The 16872-nt window shown below is 43.7% G+C and overlaps 1 protein-coding gene across 4 annotated transcripts in view; it reads right to left on the bottom strand.

Annotated features, from left to right (window-relative positions):
* LOC148136410 (sterile alpha motif domain-containing protein 1-like) overlaps positions 1–15912 on the bottom strand; it is a 65277-nt gene extending 49365 nt beyond the window's left edge. For 2 of the 4 annotated variants that reach the window (XM_087983237.1, XM_087983238.1), the window contains exons 1-2: positions 15178–15911; positions 1370–1802 (exon numbers count right to left, since the gene is read on the bottom strand). In XM_087983237.1, coding sequence (XP_087839363.1) covers positions 1370–1802; positions 15178–15576 — 832 coding nt within the window. In that variant the 5' untranslated portion in view covers positions 15577–15911. Of the gene's footprint in view, positions 1–1369; positions 1803–15177 lie in introns of all 4 variants that reach the window. The other 2 variants (XM_087983236.1, XM_087983235.1) reach the window with 2 other exon arrangements.
* Between the last annotated feature and the right edge of the window lie 960 nt (positions 15913–16872).

Below are 16872 nucleotides of genomic sequence, written 5' to 3'. Positions count from 1 at the left end.
GTACCCCATCTTATTATTACTCTTACCAAAGTGAATCACCTCACACATAGCTACATTGAACTCCATTTGCCAACTTTCTGCCCAGTTCTGCAGCTTATCTATATCCCGCTGTAACCTGCCACATCCTTCCTCACTGTCTACAACTCCTCCGACTTTCGTATCATCCGCAAACTTGCTCACCCAACTTTCTAACCCCTCCTCCAGGTCATTTATAAAAATGACAAACGGCAATGGTCCCAAAACAGATCCTTGCGGAACACCGCTAGTGACGGCACTCCAAGATGAACCTTTGCCATCAACTACTACCCTCTGTCTTCTTCCAGCCAGCCAACTCCTAATCCAAACCTCCAACTCACCCTCAATGCCATACCTCCATATTTTTTGCAGTAGTCTACCATGGGGAACCTTATCAAATGCCTTACTAAAATCCATATACACCACATCTACTGCTTTCCCCTCGTCCACCTCCTTAGTCACCTTCTCAAAGAATTCAATAAGGTTTGTGAGGCACGACCTGCCCTTCACAAAACCATGCTGACTATCCTTGATCACATTATTCCTATCCAGATGTTCATAAATCCTATCCCTTACAATTCTCTCTAAGATTTTGCCCACAACAGAAGTGAGACTCACCGGCCTATAGTTACTAGGGTTATCCCTACTCCCCTTCTTGAACAAGGGAACCACATTTGCTAGCCTCCAATCTTCTGGCACTACTCCTGTAGACAACGAGGACATAAAAATTAAGGCCAATGGCTCTGCAATCTCCTCCCTTGCTTCCCAGATAATCCTACGATAAATGCCATCAGGCCCAGGGGACTTATCTATTTTCACCCTTTCCAGAATTTCCAACACCTCTTCTCTACATACCTCAAAGCCATCCATTCTAATTAATTGTGACTCAGTACTCACATTGACAACAATGTCCTGTTCCTGATTGAATACTGACGAAAAGTATTCATTCAGTGTCTCCCCAATCTCTTCAGCCTCCACACGCAACTTCCCACTACTATCCTTGACTGGACCTATTCCTACCCTAGTCATTCTTTTATTCCTGACATACCTATAGAAAGCCTTAGGGTTTTCCCTAATCCTACCAACTAAGGACCTTTCATGTCCCCTCCTTGCTGCTCTTAGCTCTCTCTTCAGGTCCTTCCTGGCTACCTTATAACTCTCAATCACCCCAATTGAACCTTCACACCTCATCTTTACATAGGCCGCCCTCTTCCATTTAACAAGGGATTCCAATTCCTTATTAAACCACGGCTCCCTCACACGACCCTTTCCTCCCTGCCTGACGGGCACATACTTATCAAGGACACTCAATAGTTGCTCCTTGAACAAGCTCCACATATCAATTATCAATTACCTCGAATAGTGCAAGTTTCTTGGGAGCGTTCTTCACTGTAGTCCTCCTCTATAGCAGCTGGCTCTTCAGAAGACACAGTATCTCTGGCATCATCTGAAGAGAGTCGCTCTTGCATAGTCTTGAGATCCTCAGCATTGAGCATCATCTCAGCATCAATAACATCCTTGCACTCAATGGTGGGATGATACGAAGGGCTCCGCTCCACATCCAAAGAGGTTTCAGCCAGTTTGCCAGTGGACAGTTCCTCAGCGATCTCTTCAGTGGGACAACCTTGAGGCAATTTTTCAGGAGTCTCTTTGACATTATGGTCTTTGCTCACAGATTCCATGTTGGGACTATCAAAAGCTTGGTCCCAGAGTTCCTGATCCTCCACAGAAGCATCGTCATCGGTCCCTTCATCTGTCAAATCAGCTTCTTTTGATCTCCTGGTCTTCTGTTAAGATACAAAGCAACAAGCACTCAGAGGATTCAGTGAGGACACCCAATTCACTCTTCAATGCCTGTCACTGGATAGCCGGTGTGGCTTCAGTGACCTAATGATTAAAGAGTAATTTAAATTGGAGGTATGAGAGAGGATTGAAGGATTTGACAAGGCGGATGGGTGAAATATGATTTACTCTAATGGGAGTCCAGAATAAGAGGACATAAGTGCTAAAATTAGAGTCTTAGAGGGTATGTCAACAAGCACTTGGTCATACAAAGAACATTTACAGCTTAGGAACAAGCACTTCGGCCCTTCAAGCCTGTGTGGATCCAAATCCACTGTCTAAACTTATCGACCAATTCCTAATCATCTGTATCTCTCTGCTCCCCACCTACTCACGCATCTGTCCAGACGCACCTTAAATGAATCTACCGTGCCGGTCTCTACTATCTCTGCTGGCAATACGTTCCAGACACCTACTACCCTCTGTGTCAAGTACTTTCTGCACGTATCCCCCTTAAACATTTTGCCTCTCATTTTGAACGGGTGACCTCTCATTATTGAATCCCTGACCCTGGGAAAAAGCTTGTCTCTATCTACCCGGTCTATACCCTTCATGATTTTTTATAGACCTCAATCAGGTTCCCCCCTCAATCTCCTTTTTTCGAATGAAAACAATCCTAACTTCCTCAACTTCTTTTCGGAGCTAGCACCTTCCATCCCAGGCAATTACCTTCTCTGCACCCACATCCTTTAGGTAATGTGGTGACCAGAACCGTACACAGTATTCTAAATGTGGCTGAACCAGTGTCTTGTACAATTTTAACATGACCTTCCAGCTTTTATATTCAAGACCCCATCCGATGAAGGCAAGTATACCATATGCCTTCTTGACCACTCTATCCACCTGTGCAGCCACCTTCAGGGTACCTGAACCCCCAGATCTCTCTGCCCATCAACCTTTTCCAAGGCCGTTCTGTTTACAGTGTAGTTCACTCTAGAATTAGATCTTCCAAAATACATCACCTCACATTTGCCTGGATTGAACTCCATCTGCTACTTCTCCGCCCAACCCCCCAGTCTATATTCTCCTGTATTCTTTGACAATCCCCTATGCTTTCTGCTACTCCACCAATCTTTGTATCATCTGCAAACCTAACTGATAAGACCAATGCCCTCTTCCAGATCATTTATGTATATCACAAACAACAGTGGCCCCAGCACTGATCGCTGTAGAACACCACTGGTCACCTTTCTCCATCGAGAAACTCCCTTCAACTATTACTGTCTCCTGTTGCTCAACCAGTTCTATATCCACCTACCAGAACACCCTGCACACCATGTGACTTCACTTTTTCCATTAGCTTACCAAAGGGAACCTTATCAAACACCATACTAAAGTCCATGTAAGATGACAGTTACAGCCCTTCCTTTGTCTATCAACTTGGTCATTTCCAAAATTTCCTCAAAAGTCATCTATTAAGTTGGTAAGGCACGATCTCGCCCACACAAAACCATGTTGCCTATCACTGATAAGCCCATTCTCTTCCAAATGGAAAAAGATCCTATCCCTCAGTACCTTCTCCAGCAGCTTTCCCACCACTGATATCAGGCTTACCGGTCTGTATTTACCTGGAATATCCCTACTAAGCTTCTTGAAAAAGGGGGACAACATGCGCAACTCTCCAGTCCTCCAGCACTTCACCTGTGTTTAAGGATGCTACAAAGATATGTCAGGGCCTCAGCTATTTCCTCTCTCACCTCCGTCAGCAACTTATGATAGATCTCATCCAGTCCTGGGGATTCGTCCACCTTAATATCCTTTAGTCTACCTAACACATTCTCCCTCTTTATGTCAACAAGGTCCAGACTAAACAAACTTCTATCTCTAATCAACATTCATCATATCCCTTTCCTCCATGAACACTGATGCAAAGTATTCATTGAGAATCTCACCCATTCTTTCTATTTGTTCTTCTACCTTGCATTCATTGTTGGGAGGCCTGTAGTACAGCCCCAACACTAACTGCACCCTTATTTCTCAGTTCTATCCAGAATGCCTCACTGCACAAGCCCTCCATAGTGTCCTCCTTTAGCACAGCAATGATATTATCCCTGATCAGCAATGCAACTCCTCCTCCCACCCCCACCCCCCTACTTCCTCCCCACCTTTTGCTTCCCTCCCTGTCCTGTCTGAAGCATCTACATCCTGGAACATTTAGTTGCCAATCATGCCCTTCAACCAAGTCTCGGTGATTGCAATAACATCATACTCCCACGCATCAATCCAAGCCCTAAGTTCATTTGTCTTATCCACTATACTCCTTGCATTAAAGCATATGCACTTCAGACCACCAGTTCCTTTGTGTTCATCTGCTCTCTGCTTACTCTTCCCAAAGGGTCATGGAAATCTGGAACTCTCTTCTAAAAACCTGCTTGGGCAGTGATGGTGAAGGACCGGGTTGAGTGGGCCTTAAGTGAAAATTTCCAAATGTAGAGAGATACAGTTTTATTGGGTAAGGTGGTGAACCCAAGGAAGGTAGATAGATAGAAGATAGCCATGTTTTAAACTCCAGGCTTAAACAGGCTTGAATAGCCAATAGTTACTGCATTCATACAGAGAAGGACTCCTTAACAAAATTTAGCTGACCACTGACAACAAATCGATCCAAACTTAGTTAAAAATCACTTTTCTCATCGCCAGCCAATCACTATTAAAAGAAAAAAATTGCAGATGCTGGTGACCTGAAATAAAAGCTGGAAGCACTGGAGAAACTCAGGTCTGGTGGCTTCTGCGGAGAACGAAAGAGTTAATGTTTCAAATCCAGTAATCCAAAGAAGAGCCAAATATGTCTTACTTCCTTCCTCTTCTCTGAAACATAGTCACAGTATTAGAGTTGTACACCACAGAAACAGACCTTTCAGTCCAATTCATCCGTACTGACCAGATATTCTAGTCCCATACGGGCCAGCATTTGGCCCATATCCTTCTAAAACCTTCTTGTTCATAAACCCATCCAGATAACTTAAAATGTTTTAATTGTACCAGCCTCCACCACTTCCTCTGGCAGCTCATTCCATACATGCACCACATTCTGCGTGAAAAAGTTGCCCCTCAGGTCGCTTTTAAATCTTTCCCCTCACCTTAAACCCATGACCACTAGTTTTGGGTTCCCCTACCTGGAGAGAAAAAAAAAAGACATGTCTATTTACCTTATCCATGCTCCTCATGATTTTAGAAACCTCAAAAAGGTCACCCCTCAGTCTCTGACCTTCCAGGGAAACTAGCCCCAACCTATTCAGCCTCTTCCTATAGCTTAAACTCTCCAACTTCTGCAACATCCTAGTAAATATTTTCTGAGCCCTTTTAAGTTTCATAACATCTTTTCCACAACGGGGAGACCACAATTGAATGCAATATTCCAAAAGTGGCCTAACCAATGTCGTGCACAACCAGAACATGACATCCCAACTGCAATACTCGATGCACCAACCAATAAAGGCAAGTGTACCAAACACCTTCTTCAGTATCCTGTCTACCCACAATTCAACTTTCAAGGCAATATGAACCTAGGTCTCTTTGGTGAGCAATAGTGTCTTTGGTTAGTTCCACATCCACTTGAGGGGACAGACGAATTTATTGTCTTGCTAGATGGACACATCATGAGGCTTCATGGAATCAATCAGCAAACAAAATTCAACACCAAACCACACATGAAGATGCTGGAACAAGTGACAAAAAGCTTGATGAAACAGGTCAGTTTTAGGAACAGTCATAAAAAGGAGGAAGGAAAGGGAAAGATGATCTTAGGGCAGCAATTTCAAAGCCTGAGATACAGACACCATATCTTGATGGTGGCTAAGAGGGTTGTGTTTGGCTGAAGTTACGAAGGCAGTGAAAGTCCAGGCTAGGAAGGCATTTGATAAGAAGGATGAGCATTTCAAAAAACAAAATGTTGATGGCCTGAAGCCAATGCTGGTTGCTGTGCACAGGGACAACCAGGGGATGGAACTTAGTGAAAGCAAGGGCAAAGAGGAGAGATTTGGGCGAGTTCAAGTTTATGAAGGGTGCAGGGTAGCAGGCTGGCAAGGAAACAATTTGAATAAAACACATTGAAGGCTAAAAATAGCACGAAAGAGTTTCAACAGGAGGAAAGCTGAGGCGGAGTATCGAACTGCAATGACACACAAAGTAAAAAGGACAGTCTTTGTGATGAAACAAAAACAAATTGCTGGAAAAGCTCAGCTAATCTGGCAGCACACACAGAAATCAGAGTTAACATTTTGGGTCCAGTGATCTGAGGAAGGGTTACCAGACCCAAAAGGTTAATTCTGATTTCTCTTCACAGGTGCTGCCAGACCTGCTGAGATTTTGCAGCAGTTTCGGTTTCTGATTTCCAGCATCCACAGTTCTTTCAGTCTTTGTGGTGATTTCATCATAAGCTCAACTCAGAGACAAAGATGCCAGTTTGCAGACAGAGTCTTATTCTGCTTCAATGGCGAGGGAGTTATTGGTGGGGACTGAATGGAATATCTTTCATTGGACAAGCACATTTTTTAAAAATTCTTTCGTCAGATGTCATTGGTGTCCTTCCTTCATTGCCATTAAAAATGATTGGCTTCTAGGCCATTTCAGATGGCACACTCATGGGGATCTGGAGTCACATGTACCAGAGATCCAGATAAGCATGGCAAATGCCCAACTCTGAGTGAACCAAATGGGTTTTTACAACAATTGCTACATAAAGTCTCCATAATGGTTACCAGTCCTTTACATTCCAAATTCATTAGTTGAATTTAAATTCTACCAAGAGTATTTGTACCAATGTTCCTGTGATAGTAGGATTACTGGTTAGTTAATAGTTTGTCATAGACTTCGATAGACTCTTGCAGATACTAGTGGGCTATTTGAAGTCAAATCTTTACTTAGATACAGCCTTCCGTTACTAGCGAGCATGGTCTGGCACTAACCTTTAGTTAGCTAAAAATAGACACTATGGGGATCTAGCTAGTTAGTTGAACTGCAATATCTAATATGCTCAATGCAACATCAAATCTGTTCAATATAGTCTGGCATCAACCATTACTTAAATAACCATTAGCTTGCTAGGTTTAAAAAAAAGCAGCATTTTTCATTGTAGGCCACAGATTGGAGGTCATTTAAGAGATAATATTTATTAAAAATTTAAGTGCAGTAAGGACCTGAAATTTGGAAAACCCCACTATAGGGAATGGGTGGAGGGGATTAAAACAGGACAAACTGAATTGTTCTTACACTAGAAAGTCCAACACTAATCATTAGTTGAGCCCAAATGTTTAAACACAGTCTGCCAATGTCATAACGTCCCTCCTTTTCAGAGTCAGATTTGGCATCTGCTATTTGTTAGCTAGTCCTACATTGACTAGATGATATAGACTGGCACAAATCATGAGACATGGTCACACATTAATGAATGCAACACTTTGATGTTAATCAATAGGAGGTTTTGATAGTTTTGAGAAGGGATAGCATCACACCTGTAGGGAGGTAGGATATTCCCAGAAATGCATCCAGGGAAGTTATTTGGGTGGAACTGAGAAATAGGAAAGGATGATCACTTTAGTGGGATTGTATTATAGACCCCTTAATGTCAGAGGGAAATTGAGAAAGAAATTTGTAAGGAGATCTCAGTTATCTGTAAGAATAATAGGCTAGTTATGGTAGGGGATTTTAACTTTCCAAACATAAACTTTGACTGCCATAGTGTCAAGGGTTTAGATGGAGAGGAATTTCTAAAGTGTGTACAAGACAATTTTCTGATTCAGTATGTGGATGTACCTACTAGAGAAGGTGCAAAACTTGACTTACTCTTGGAAATAAGGCAGGGCAGGGGACTGAGGTGTCAGTGGGGGAGCACTTTGGGGCCAGCGACCATAATTCTATTAGCTTTAAAATAGTAATGGAAAAGAATAGACCAGATCTAAAAGTTGAAGTTCTAAATTGGAGAAAGGCCAATTTTGATGGTATTAGGCAAGAACTTTCAAAAACTGACCGTGGGCAGATGTTTGCAGGTAAAGGGACGGCTGAAAATGGGAAGCCTTTGGAAATGAGATAACAAGAATCCAGAGACAGTAAATTCCTGTTAGGGTGAAAGGAAAGGCTGGTAGGTGTAGTGAATGCTGGATGACTCAAGAAATGGAAGGTTTGGTTAAGAAAAAGAAGGAAGCATATGTCAGGTATAGAAAGGATAGATCGAGTGAATCCTTAGAAGAATATAAAGGGAGGAGGAGTATACTTAAGAGGGAAATCAGGAGGACAAAAAGGGAACATGAATTGGCAAATAGAATTAAGGAAATACATTAAAGACAAAAGGGTAACTGGGGAGAGAATAGGGCCCTTCAAAGATCAGCAAGGTGGCCTTTGTGTGGAGCTGCAGGAGATGGGGGGAGATACTATGTGAGTATTTTGCATCAGTGTTTTCTGTGGAAAAGGACACAGAAGATATAGAGTGTAGGGAAATAAATGGTGACATCTTGAAAAATGTCCATATTACGGAGGAGGAAGTGCTGGATGTCATGAAACACAAGAGTGGATAAATCCCCAGGACCTGATCAGGTGTACCCTAGAACTCTGTGGGAAGCTAGAGAAGGGATTGCTGAGCTTCTTACTAAGATATTTATATCATCGATAGTCCCAGGTGAGGTGCCGGAGGACTGGAGTTTGGCTAACGTGGTGCCACTGTTTAAGAAAGGTGGTAAGGACAAGCCAGGGAACTATAGACCAGTGAGCCTAACATTGCTGGTGGGCAAGTTGTCAGAGAGCATCCTGAGGGACGAGGCGTACATGTATTTGGAAAGGCAAGGATTAATTAGGAATAGTCAACATGGCTTTGTGTGTGGGAAATCATGTCCCATAAACTTGATGGAGTTTTTTGAAGTAGTAACAAAGATGATTGATGAGGGCAGAGCAGTAGATGTGATCTATATGGACTTCAGTAAGGCGTTCGACAAGGTTCCCCATGGGATACTGATTAGCAAGGTTAGATCTCATGGAACACAGGGAGGACTAGCCATTTGAATACAGAACTTGCTCAAAAAGGTAGAATTCAGACGGTGGTGGTAGAGGGCTGTTTTTCTGACTGGAGGCCTGTGACCAGTGGAGTGCCACATGGATTAGGTGCTGGACCCACTGCTTTCCATCATTTATATAAATGATTTGAATGTGAACATAAGAGGTATAGTTAGTAAATTTGCAGATGACACCAAAATTGGAGGCGTAGCGGACAGCGAAGAAGGTTACCTCAGATTACAATGGGATAATGATCAGATGGGCCAATGGACTGAGAAGTAGCAGATGGAGTTTAATTTAGCTAAATGTGAGGTGCTGCATTTTGGGAAAGCAAATCTTAGCAGGATTTATACACTTAATGGTAAGGTCCTCAGGAGTGTTGCTGAACAGAGACCTTGGAATGCAGGTTCATAGATCCTTGAAAGTAGAATTGCAGGTAGATAGGATAGTGAAGGCAGCGTTTGGTATGCTTTCTTTTATTAGTCAGAGTATTTAGTACAGGAGTTGGGAGGTTATGTTGCAGCTGTACAGGATATTGGTTAGGCCACTGTTGGAATATTGCATGCAATTCTGGTCTCCTTCCTATCGGAAAGATGTTGTGAAACTTGAAAGGGTTCAGAAAAGATTTACAAGGATGTTGCCAGGGTTGGACGATTTGAGCTATAGGGAGAGATTGAATAGATTAGATTACTTAGTGTGGAAACAGGCCCTTCGGCCCAACAAGTCCGCCGAAGCGTAAACCAACCAGACCCATTCTCCTACATTTACCCCTTCACTTAACACTACGGGCAATTTAGCACGGCCAATTCACCTAACCTGCACATTTTTGGATTTTGCGAGGAAACCGGAGCACCCGGAGGAAACCCACGCAGACACGGGGAGAAATGTGCAAACTCCACACAGAGAGTCGCCTGAGGCAGGAATTGAACCCGGGTCTCTGGCGCTGTGAGGCAGCAGTGCTAACCACTGTGCCACTGTGCCGCCCAATAGGCTAGGCTGTTTTCCCTGGAGCGTCAGAGGCTGAGGGGTGACCTCAGAAGTTTATAAAGTCATGAGGGGCATGAATAGTATAAATAGACAAAGTCTTTTCCCTAGGGGTGGAGGGAGGAAGTCCAGAACTAGAGGACATAGGTTTAAGAGTGAGAGGGGAAAGATATAAAAGAGACCTATGGGGCAACTTTCTCACGCAGAGGATGGTACATGTATGGAATAAGCTGCCAGAGGAAGTGGAGGAGGCTGGTACAATTGCAACATTTGAGGCATTTGGATGGGTATATGAATAGGAAGGGTTTGGAGGGATATGGGCAAGTGGCAGGTGGGACTAGATTGGGTTGGAATATCTGGTCGGCATGGACGGGTTGGACCGAAGGTCTGTTTCCATGCTGTACATCTCTATGACTATGACTCTAATAGTAAGGTTCCCTCCATCACTGACAGTCCAACACCAAGCTCTGAACAGATGCAGCATGATACTAACTGGTGCCATAATCCAGCTGGAACCAGTGTTTGGCTCGAATCCAACATTAATGATTCATTAAATATGGACTAATACAAACACGTAGAATCTGACATTAGCTAGTTTAGACACAGTGACATGCTAACTATCAGGTGAAGTACAACAATAACCATTCGTTATATATTGACTAATTGGCAGTGTCTGATACTGAACAACAGACACAATCTAATGTGTCCAACTGAACCACTGGTTAGACATATACCAACATTAACCATCTGGGTCCAGTATGGCACCAACCACTAGTTACAGTCTTACCACTACCCATAAAAGTAGATACAGTTCTGTCCTAGACATTACTTGGACACAGACTGACACTGACGATGGACAAAGTCTTTGACTAAGCCAGGATGATATGAACCATTATTTAGGCATGTACTGGCACGAATTAGACAATTGGGTCTAATGGATAGGTACAGATGGTCCTTTACTAATTAATGGGCCAATGCTAGACAGCGTCCAAATCTAATAGGACAGAGTCTAACACTAACCATTGATTAGGCACAGTCCTGCTCTAACCATTAGGTAAGTACAGCCAGAAATTAACCAACAATTTGTTATACATGGTCCGCGTACAAAATAGTTAGTATAAGTGCAGGGAATTGGGATTAACACACTTTTAGTGGTAGTTACGCCGGTGCAGAATTGATGGGCTGAATGGCCTTTTCTGCGCCGAATGAATCAATGTTCCAGTCTAACCAACAGTTAAAACACAGACCAACTGGAGGATATCCATCAACAGCCACCAGGAAACGTGCTCCAGTACCCACTTTCACACAAATCAGTAACAGGCTCCACTCTAAAAGCAACTGGAGGCCAGAATTTAATGTTACTGGTTATGGTTCTAAACTAGTGGGCATGGCCTGAACAATCCCTGACAAACTAATGGCCTAATCTAACTAGTTAACTGTCACACAACAGGCAGACACTCTTTGACACTAGTGGGCATTGTCAACTAGTTAATGTCAGACAATCCTTCACTCCTTGTGGGCAAGGACTGACTAACTTGTTGGCATTGTCAGACTAACCAGTATTCGTGTTGCAAAACCGACTAAAAGGCACTCACACTAGCATCAGGCTTAGCTTGAAATAAAGTAATGGTGCCCCACACTAACTAGTAGTCAATGGTATGACACGGAGCAGCTGGGAACACATGCCAGATAGCATTCCTGTAAAAAGGAAAATGGACTCAATATAACCTGAACCACCTGACATTCCCAGAGCAATCAGTGGGCATAGTCTGATGCCAACTGGCATTGACTAACCTGTGGGCATGTCTGACACTAACCAGCTGGTCCTTCAACACTATCTCTTAAGATCTGAAGCTATCCATATAGGAGTCCAATATTGACTGCTGACTGATGCTCACAAGCTGGCCTGGTACAACATTGGTGAGCATGGCACTGACCCTAACTATTTGGCACTCCTTGAGAAGCTGGCAAGTATGAGACAAGTAGGTGTACTCTGATGCTATCTACTGGCACTGCCACATTAATATTATTATTTGGAGATGCCAGTGTTGGACTGGGGTGTACAAAGTTAAAAATCACAACATCAGGTTATAGTCCAACAGGTTTAATTGGAACCACACTAGCTTTTGGAGTGACGCTCCTTCATCAGGTGATAGTGGAGGGCTCAATCCTAACAGAATTTATAGCAAACATTTAGTGATGTAACTGAAATTATACATTGAAAAATTGATTGTCTGTTAAACCTTTCATCTGTTAGAATACAGTGGTAGTTTCACTTCTTTCATATGTAAATCACAAAACCTTTTTTAAAAAGTTACATTCTCAGGTTAGCTGTTAACAATGGTGATAGCTAGACAATATGTTGAAGGTGTTGGCCCCCTGTGTTCTCTGTCTATGCCATGATGTTTAGATTGATTCTAATCCAAAAAGTGAGATAACGAAGTTTTACATGAATTCGTGCAGTTTTTGAGCAAAGTACAATGTAACCCTGCAAGTACAAATTCACCCCACAAAATATATGTATGTGAGTGCAGAGTGTCTTAAGTCTGTGAGGGGGTGCATTTGAGAGTGTGGGTGTCTGTGTGCGGGTATGTATAGGAGTGTGTGTGTGTGTGTGTGTGTGTGTGTGTGTGTGTGTGTGTGTGTGTGTGTGTGTGTGTGTGTGTGTATGTATGTATGTATAGGAGTATCTAAGTGTGTATAGTGCAATGGTGGTCACCTGTAATGTGACATGAACCCAAGGACCCGGCTGAGGCCCTCCCTATGGGTACCGAATATAGCTATCAGCCTCTGCTCGGCCACTTTTCGTTGCTGCCTGTCACACGTGCACTCCCTTACAGACTTAAGACACTCTGCACTCACTACACAAACTTTCTCACACTCTCAACCCCCAACCCAGACAGATGGACAGACACAAACACACAGACAAAGACCCACATGCACACATATTTTGTGAGGTGAATTTGTACTTGCAGGGTTACATTGTACTTTGCTCAAAAACTGCATGAATTCACGTAAAACTCCGTTATCTCACTTTTTGGATTAGAATCAATCTAAACATCATGGCATAGACAGAGAACACAGGGGGCCAACACCTTCAACATATTGTCTAGCTATCACCATTGTTAACAGCTAACCTGAGAATGTAACTTTTTCAAAAAGGTTTTGTGATTTACACATGAAAGAAGTGAAACTATCATGGTATTCTAACAGATGAAAGGCTTAATTTTTCAATGTATAATTTCAGTTACATCACTAAATTTTTGCTATAAATTCTGTGTGTTAGGATTGAGCCCTCCACTATCACCTGATGAAGGAGCGACGCTCCGAAAGCTAGTGTGGTTTCAATTAAACCTGTTGGACTATAACCTGGTGTTGTGTGATTTTTAACATTAATATTAGGCACAGTCTGACACTTCACTTTCACTCTCACACCAACTGGTGGGTACATTCTCTCACTACCCAAGTGAACACAGTTCTACAAAACTGGCACAGCCCAACACTAACTGGCTAAAACTAACTCAAGGCCATTAACCAGTCAGCTGTCCAACAAGCTATTGACATGATCCAGTATTCAGCAGATTGCAATCCCATGTTGACGAGTAAGCAAGATCTGACATTAACTTGCTGAAATTGGTCATTCGAGGGGTCAAAGACTACATTGCGGAAACAACCCAAAACTGAATAGATAGCATTTGCACATTAATTGGAGAGTGTGGTTTAGTGGGCAGCACAGTGGCTAGCGCTGCTACCACACAGTGCCAGAGATCCGGGTTCAATTCCCACCTCAGGTGACAGACTGTGTGGAGTCTTCCCAGTGTCTGTGCGGGTTTCCTCCGGGTGCTTCGGTTTCCTCCCACAGTCCAAGAATGTGCAGGTCAGGTGAATTGGCCATGCTCAATTGCCAGTGTTAGGTGAAGGGGTAAGTGTAGGGGAATGGGTCTGGGTGAGTTGCACTTCAGCGAGTCGGTGTGGACTTGTTGGGCTGAAGGGCCTGTTTCCACACTAAGTAATCTAATCTAATACAAATCACCCAACGGTAACTAGTTAAGACTCCCACACTATTGAGTGAGAATAATTCAACACTAACCAGACAGTACTCGACAGTCTGACAGTGAGGTCGTCCAGGTATTTAGTCCAATTTTAGTGGGAGCGTGTGGCACTATGTTTAATAATTAGTTTGGATTGCTGGTGTTGAACTGTCCCCTCTCTAGTTAGAGAGTATACAAACATATGCATATTACTTTGAGAGCGCTATCTATTTAGCTTCAGACAATACCAACTAGTAAGTCAGGGAGTGACACTAACTGGGCATTCTCATTCTAACTACTGTGCACAATATGATACTAACCAGCTGGCCCTGTTGCTTTAGCCAACAACACTAACCAGTCACTCCTTGGTTAACTACAGGGCATGTTCTAACATAAACTAGCTGGCATTCCCACTTTAACAGCGGAAGTTAAGCACAAAGCATCACACATTACAGTAACTAGTGAGCACAATCACAGTATTTTGTGATTTCCAAAGTAACTAGCTTTTTCCTCGCTGATTAACTAGCTGTCACACCCGAAATAATGAGTTATTACTCCCTGATCAACTAGTTGTCACTTCTAATGTGAAAGTTTAACTCACACAGTAACCGAGTGCAGTCTGACATTGTAACTCCATAGTAACTTATTGCTCGCTGATTAACCTGTTATACCCATGACTAGTTGTCATTCTGATTAACTCTCACAGTAACTAATTATTCCTTAATCAAGTATCACACCCAAGTAATTAGTTGTCACTCTCATAGAAACTTACTCCCATAACTAATTATCTCTATCAGTAATGAATAGTTATTATTCAGTGAATAACCAGCTGTAAGACCCACAGTAACTAGTCATTACTCAGTGATTAAGCAGTTGTCACTCCCATTGTAACCAGTTAACTTGCTATCACATTATCTAGTAATTACTCAGAGTAACCAATTATCAGGTTCACAATAACTAGTCATTATTCCATGATTGACCACTTGTCACTGACAGGAAGTAGTTATTAACTTTGTCACAGTAACTAGTCGTTACTGTAAATAACCAGTTGTCAGGCCCACAGTATGAAGTCACTCCCACTGGAACTAGTTATTAACCAGTGACACTCACTCACTAACATGATTAGCCAGTTGTCAGGCCCACAGTAACTAGACCACCCCAACAGTAAGTGGTTATTAACTCACTCCCACAGTAACTAGTCATTACTGCGATTAACCAGTTGTCAGGCCCACAGTAACTAGGTCACTGACAGTAACTGGTGATTATCTCCCTCAGTAAGTAAGGGAGACGCTCTGACAGTCCCTGGTTGTCACTAACTCGCCTTGCGCTCGGAGCTGGTGCCTGTGTCCGGGGCCACCCTCCTCCTGCCCGCGGGCTGGCGGAGCTGCTGCTGCTGCTGCTCACGGGCTCCCCGGAGCCGGGCTCGGGTCAGCACGGTGCGGGGCTGCGGCTGCTCCCGATCCCGCTCCCGCTCCCGGCTGTGCCCGGCCCCGGGCTGCCACTGCGCGGCGATGCGGTAAGAGTGGGAGCCCTTGTAGCTGACTCGGAGCACGGTGCGGGAGCGGAGCAGCCGCTCCAGCTGGCGCCGGGTGCGGCTCGGGGCCAGCCCGTGTCTCCGCTGCACCATCTTACAGATCCGTTCCAGGTCCGGCCGAGCCTTGCGGCTCCGCAGAGAGTCAATGGTGTCCAGGATCCACTGCCTGCACTCGGCCTCCGACATCCCCGGGGACGGACAGTCAGACAGAGAGAGAGAGACGGGGCTGCCTCCTCTCCGTCTCCCCCACACCCTTCACCGCCGTCTCACATAAAGGCGGAAGCGCCGCTCCCTGACAGCCGACCCGCCTGGAGCGGGCGGAGCTCCCCGCATGGGACAGTGTGGGGTAGGGGGTAGGAGGTGGAGGGGACAGATAACATCCTGTCCCGTGTTTTCCTATCTTCCTGGTGGTGGAATTTGAATAAAGATTCGTGCACTTTGTGTCTTTCACTGTGTCTCACACCTGCACAAAAATAAAGAAAAAAGAAAAAAAAAATAAAGATTCGTGCACTTTGTGTCTTTCACTGTGTCTCACACCTGCACACACACACACCATGGGTGCTGGGGGAAAAAATAAGCACTACCGCACTTAGGTGATAGTGTGGGGGTTAATATATAAAAAAAAGGAGAAAAAAATAAAGAGGAGAAAAAAAAACATCCTGTCCCAGAGCCCCGGCAGCAGCCAGCCGCCTCTTCCCCAGCACTGGGCAAATGTTCACCCCAAACAGGAGGAATATTAACCGCAGATGGCAAAATATCCGCCTCAAACGGAGGGATGTTAACTCCAAACACTGACCGGAAACAAGAAAACTATAAAACCCCCTAATATTGATCCTAAATCGGAGAAATATTAATTCCGGATATTGAACCCTAAATAGGCGAAGTACTAACCCCAAATATTTACCCTAAATGGGAAACCATTCTCTCAGCCGGGGGGGGGGGTGATTAACTCCAAATACAGACCCTAAATGACAAAGCATTCGAAACAAACAGGGGAAATGTTAACACCAATATAGACCCTAAATAGGAAACATTAGTCTCAAACTGGGATATATTAACCCCAAATATTGACCGAAATAATAAAACATTAGTCTTAAAAGGAGGAATATTAACCCTAAATAAGAAAATATTAATTTCAATATTAACTCCTAGATATTGACCCTACATAGGAAAACATAGGCATAGAGTCATACAGCATAGAAACAGACCCTTCAGTTCAAACAGTCCATTCCAATCATAATCCCATACTAAACCAGACCCACCTACCTGCTCTTGGCCCATAGTCTCGAATACTGGGAATGTTAACCCTAAATATTGATGATAACTAGCAGAAACATTCAAATAGAAATTGACTCAGTGATTAGTACTGCTGCCTCACAGTGCCATGGACCCAGGTTTGATTCCAGCCTCGGGCAACTGTCTGTGTAGAGTTTGGACATTCTCCCCGTGTCTGCATGGGTTTCCTCCAGGTGCTCTAGTCAC

This window comes from Chiloscyllium plagiosum, unplaced genomic scaffold (assembly GCF_037043375.1).
Source record: "Chiloscyllium plagiosum isolate Xiang-an unplaced genomic scaffold, Cpla_swu_hap1 HiC_scaffold_45, whole genome shotgun sequence".
Taxonomy (NCBI): Eukaryota; Metazoa; Chordata; class Chondrichthyes; order Orectolobiformes; family Hemiscylliidae; genus Chiloscyllium; species Chiloscyllium plagiosum.
Note: the sequence above shows the minus strand (reverse complement) of the source record. Positions and strands in the feature narration are given on the sequence as shown.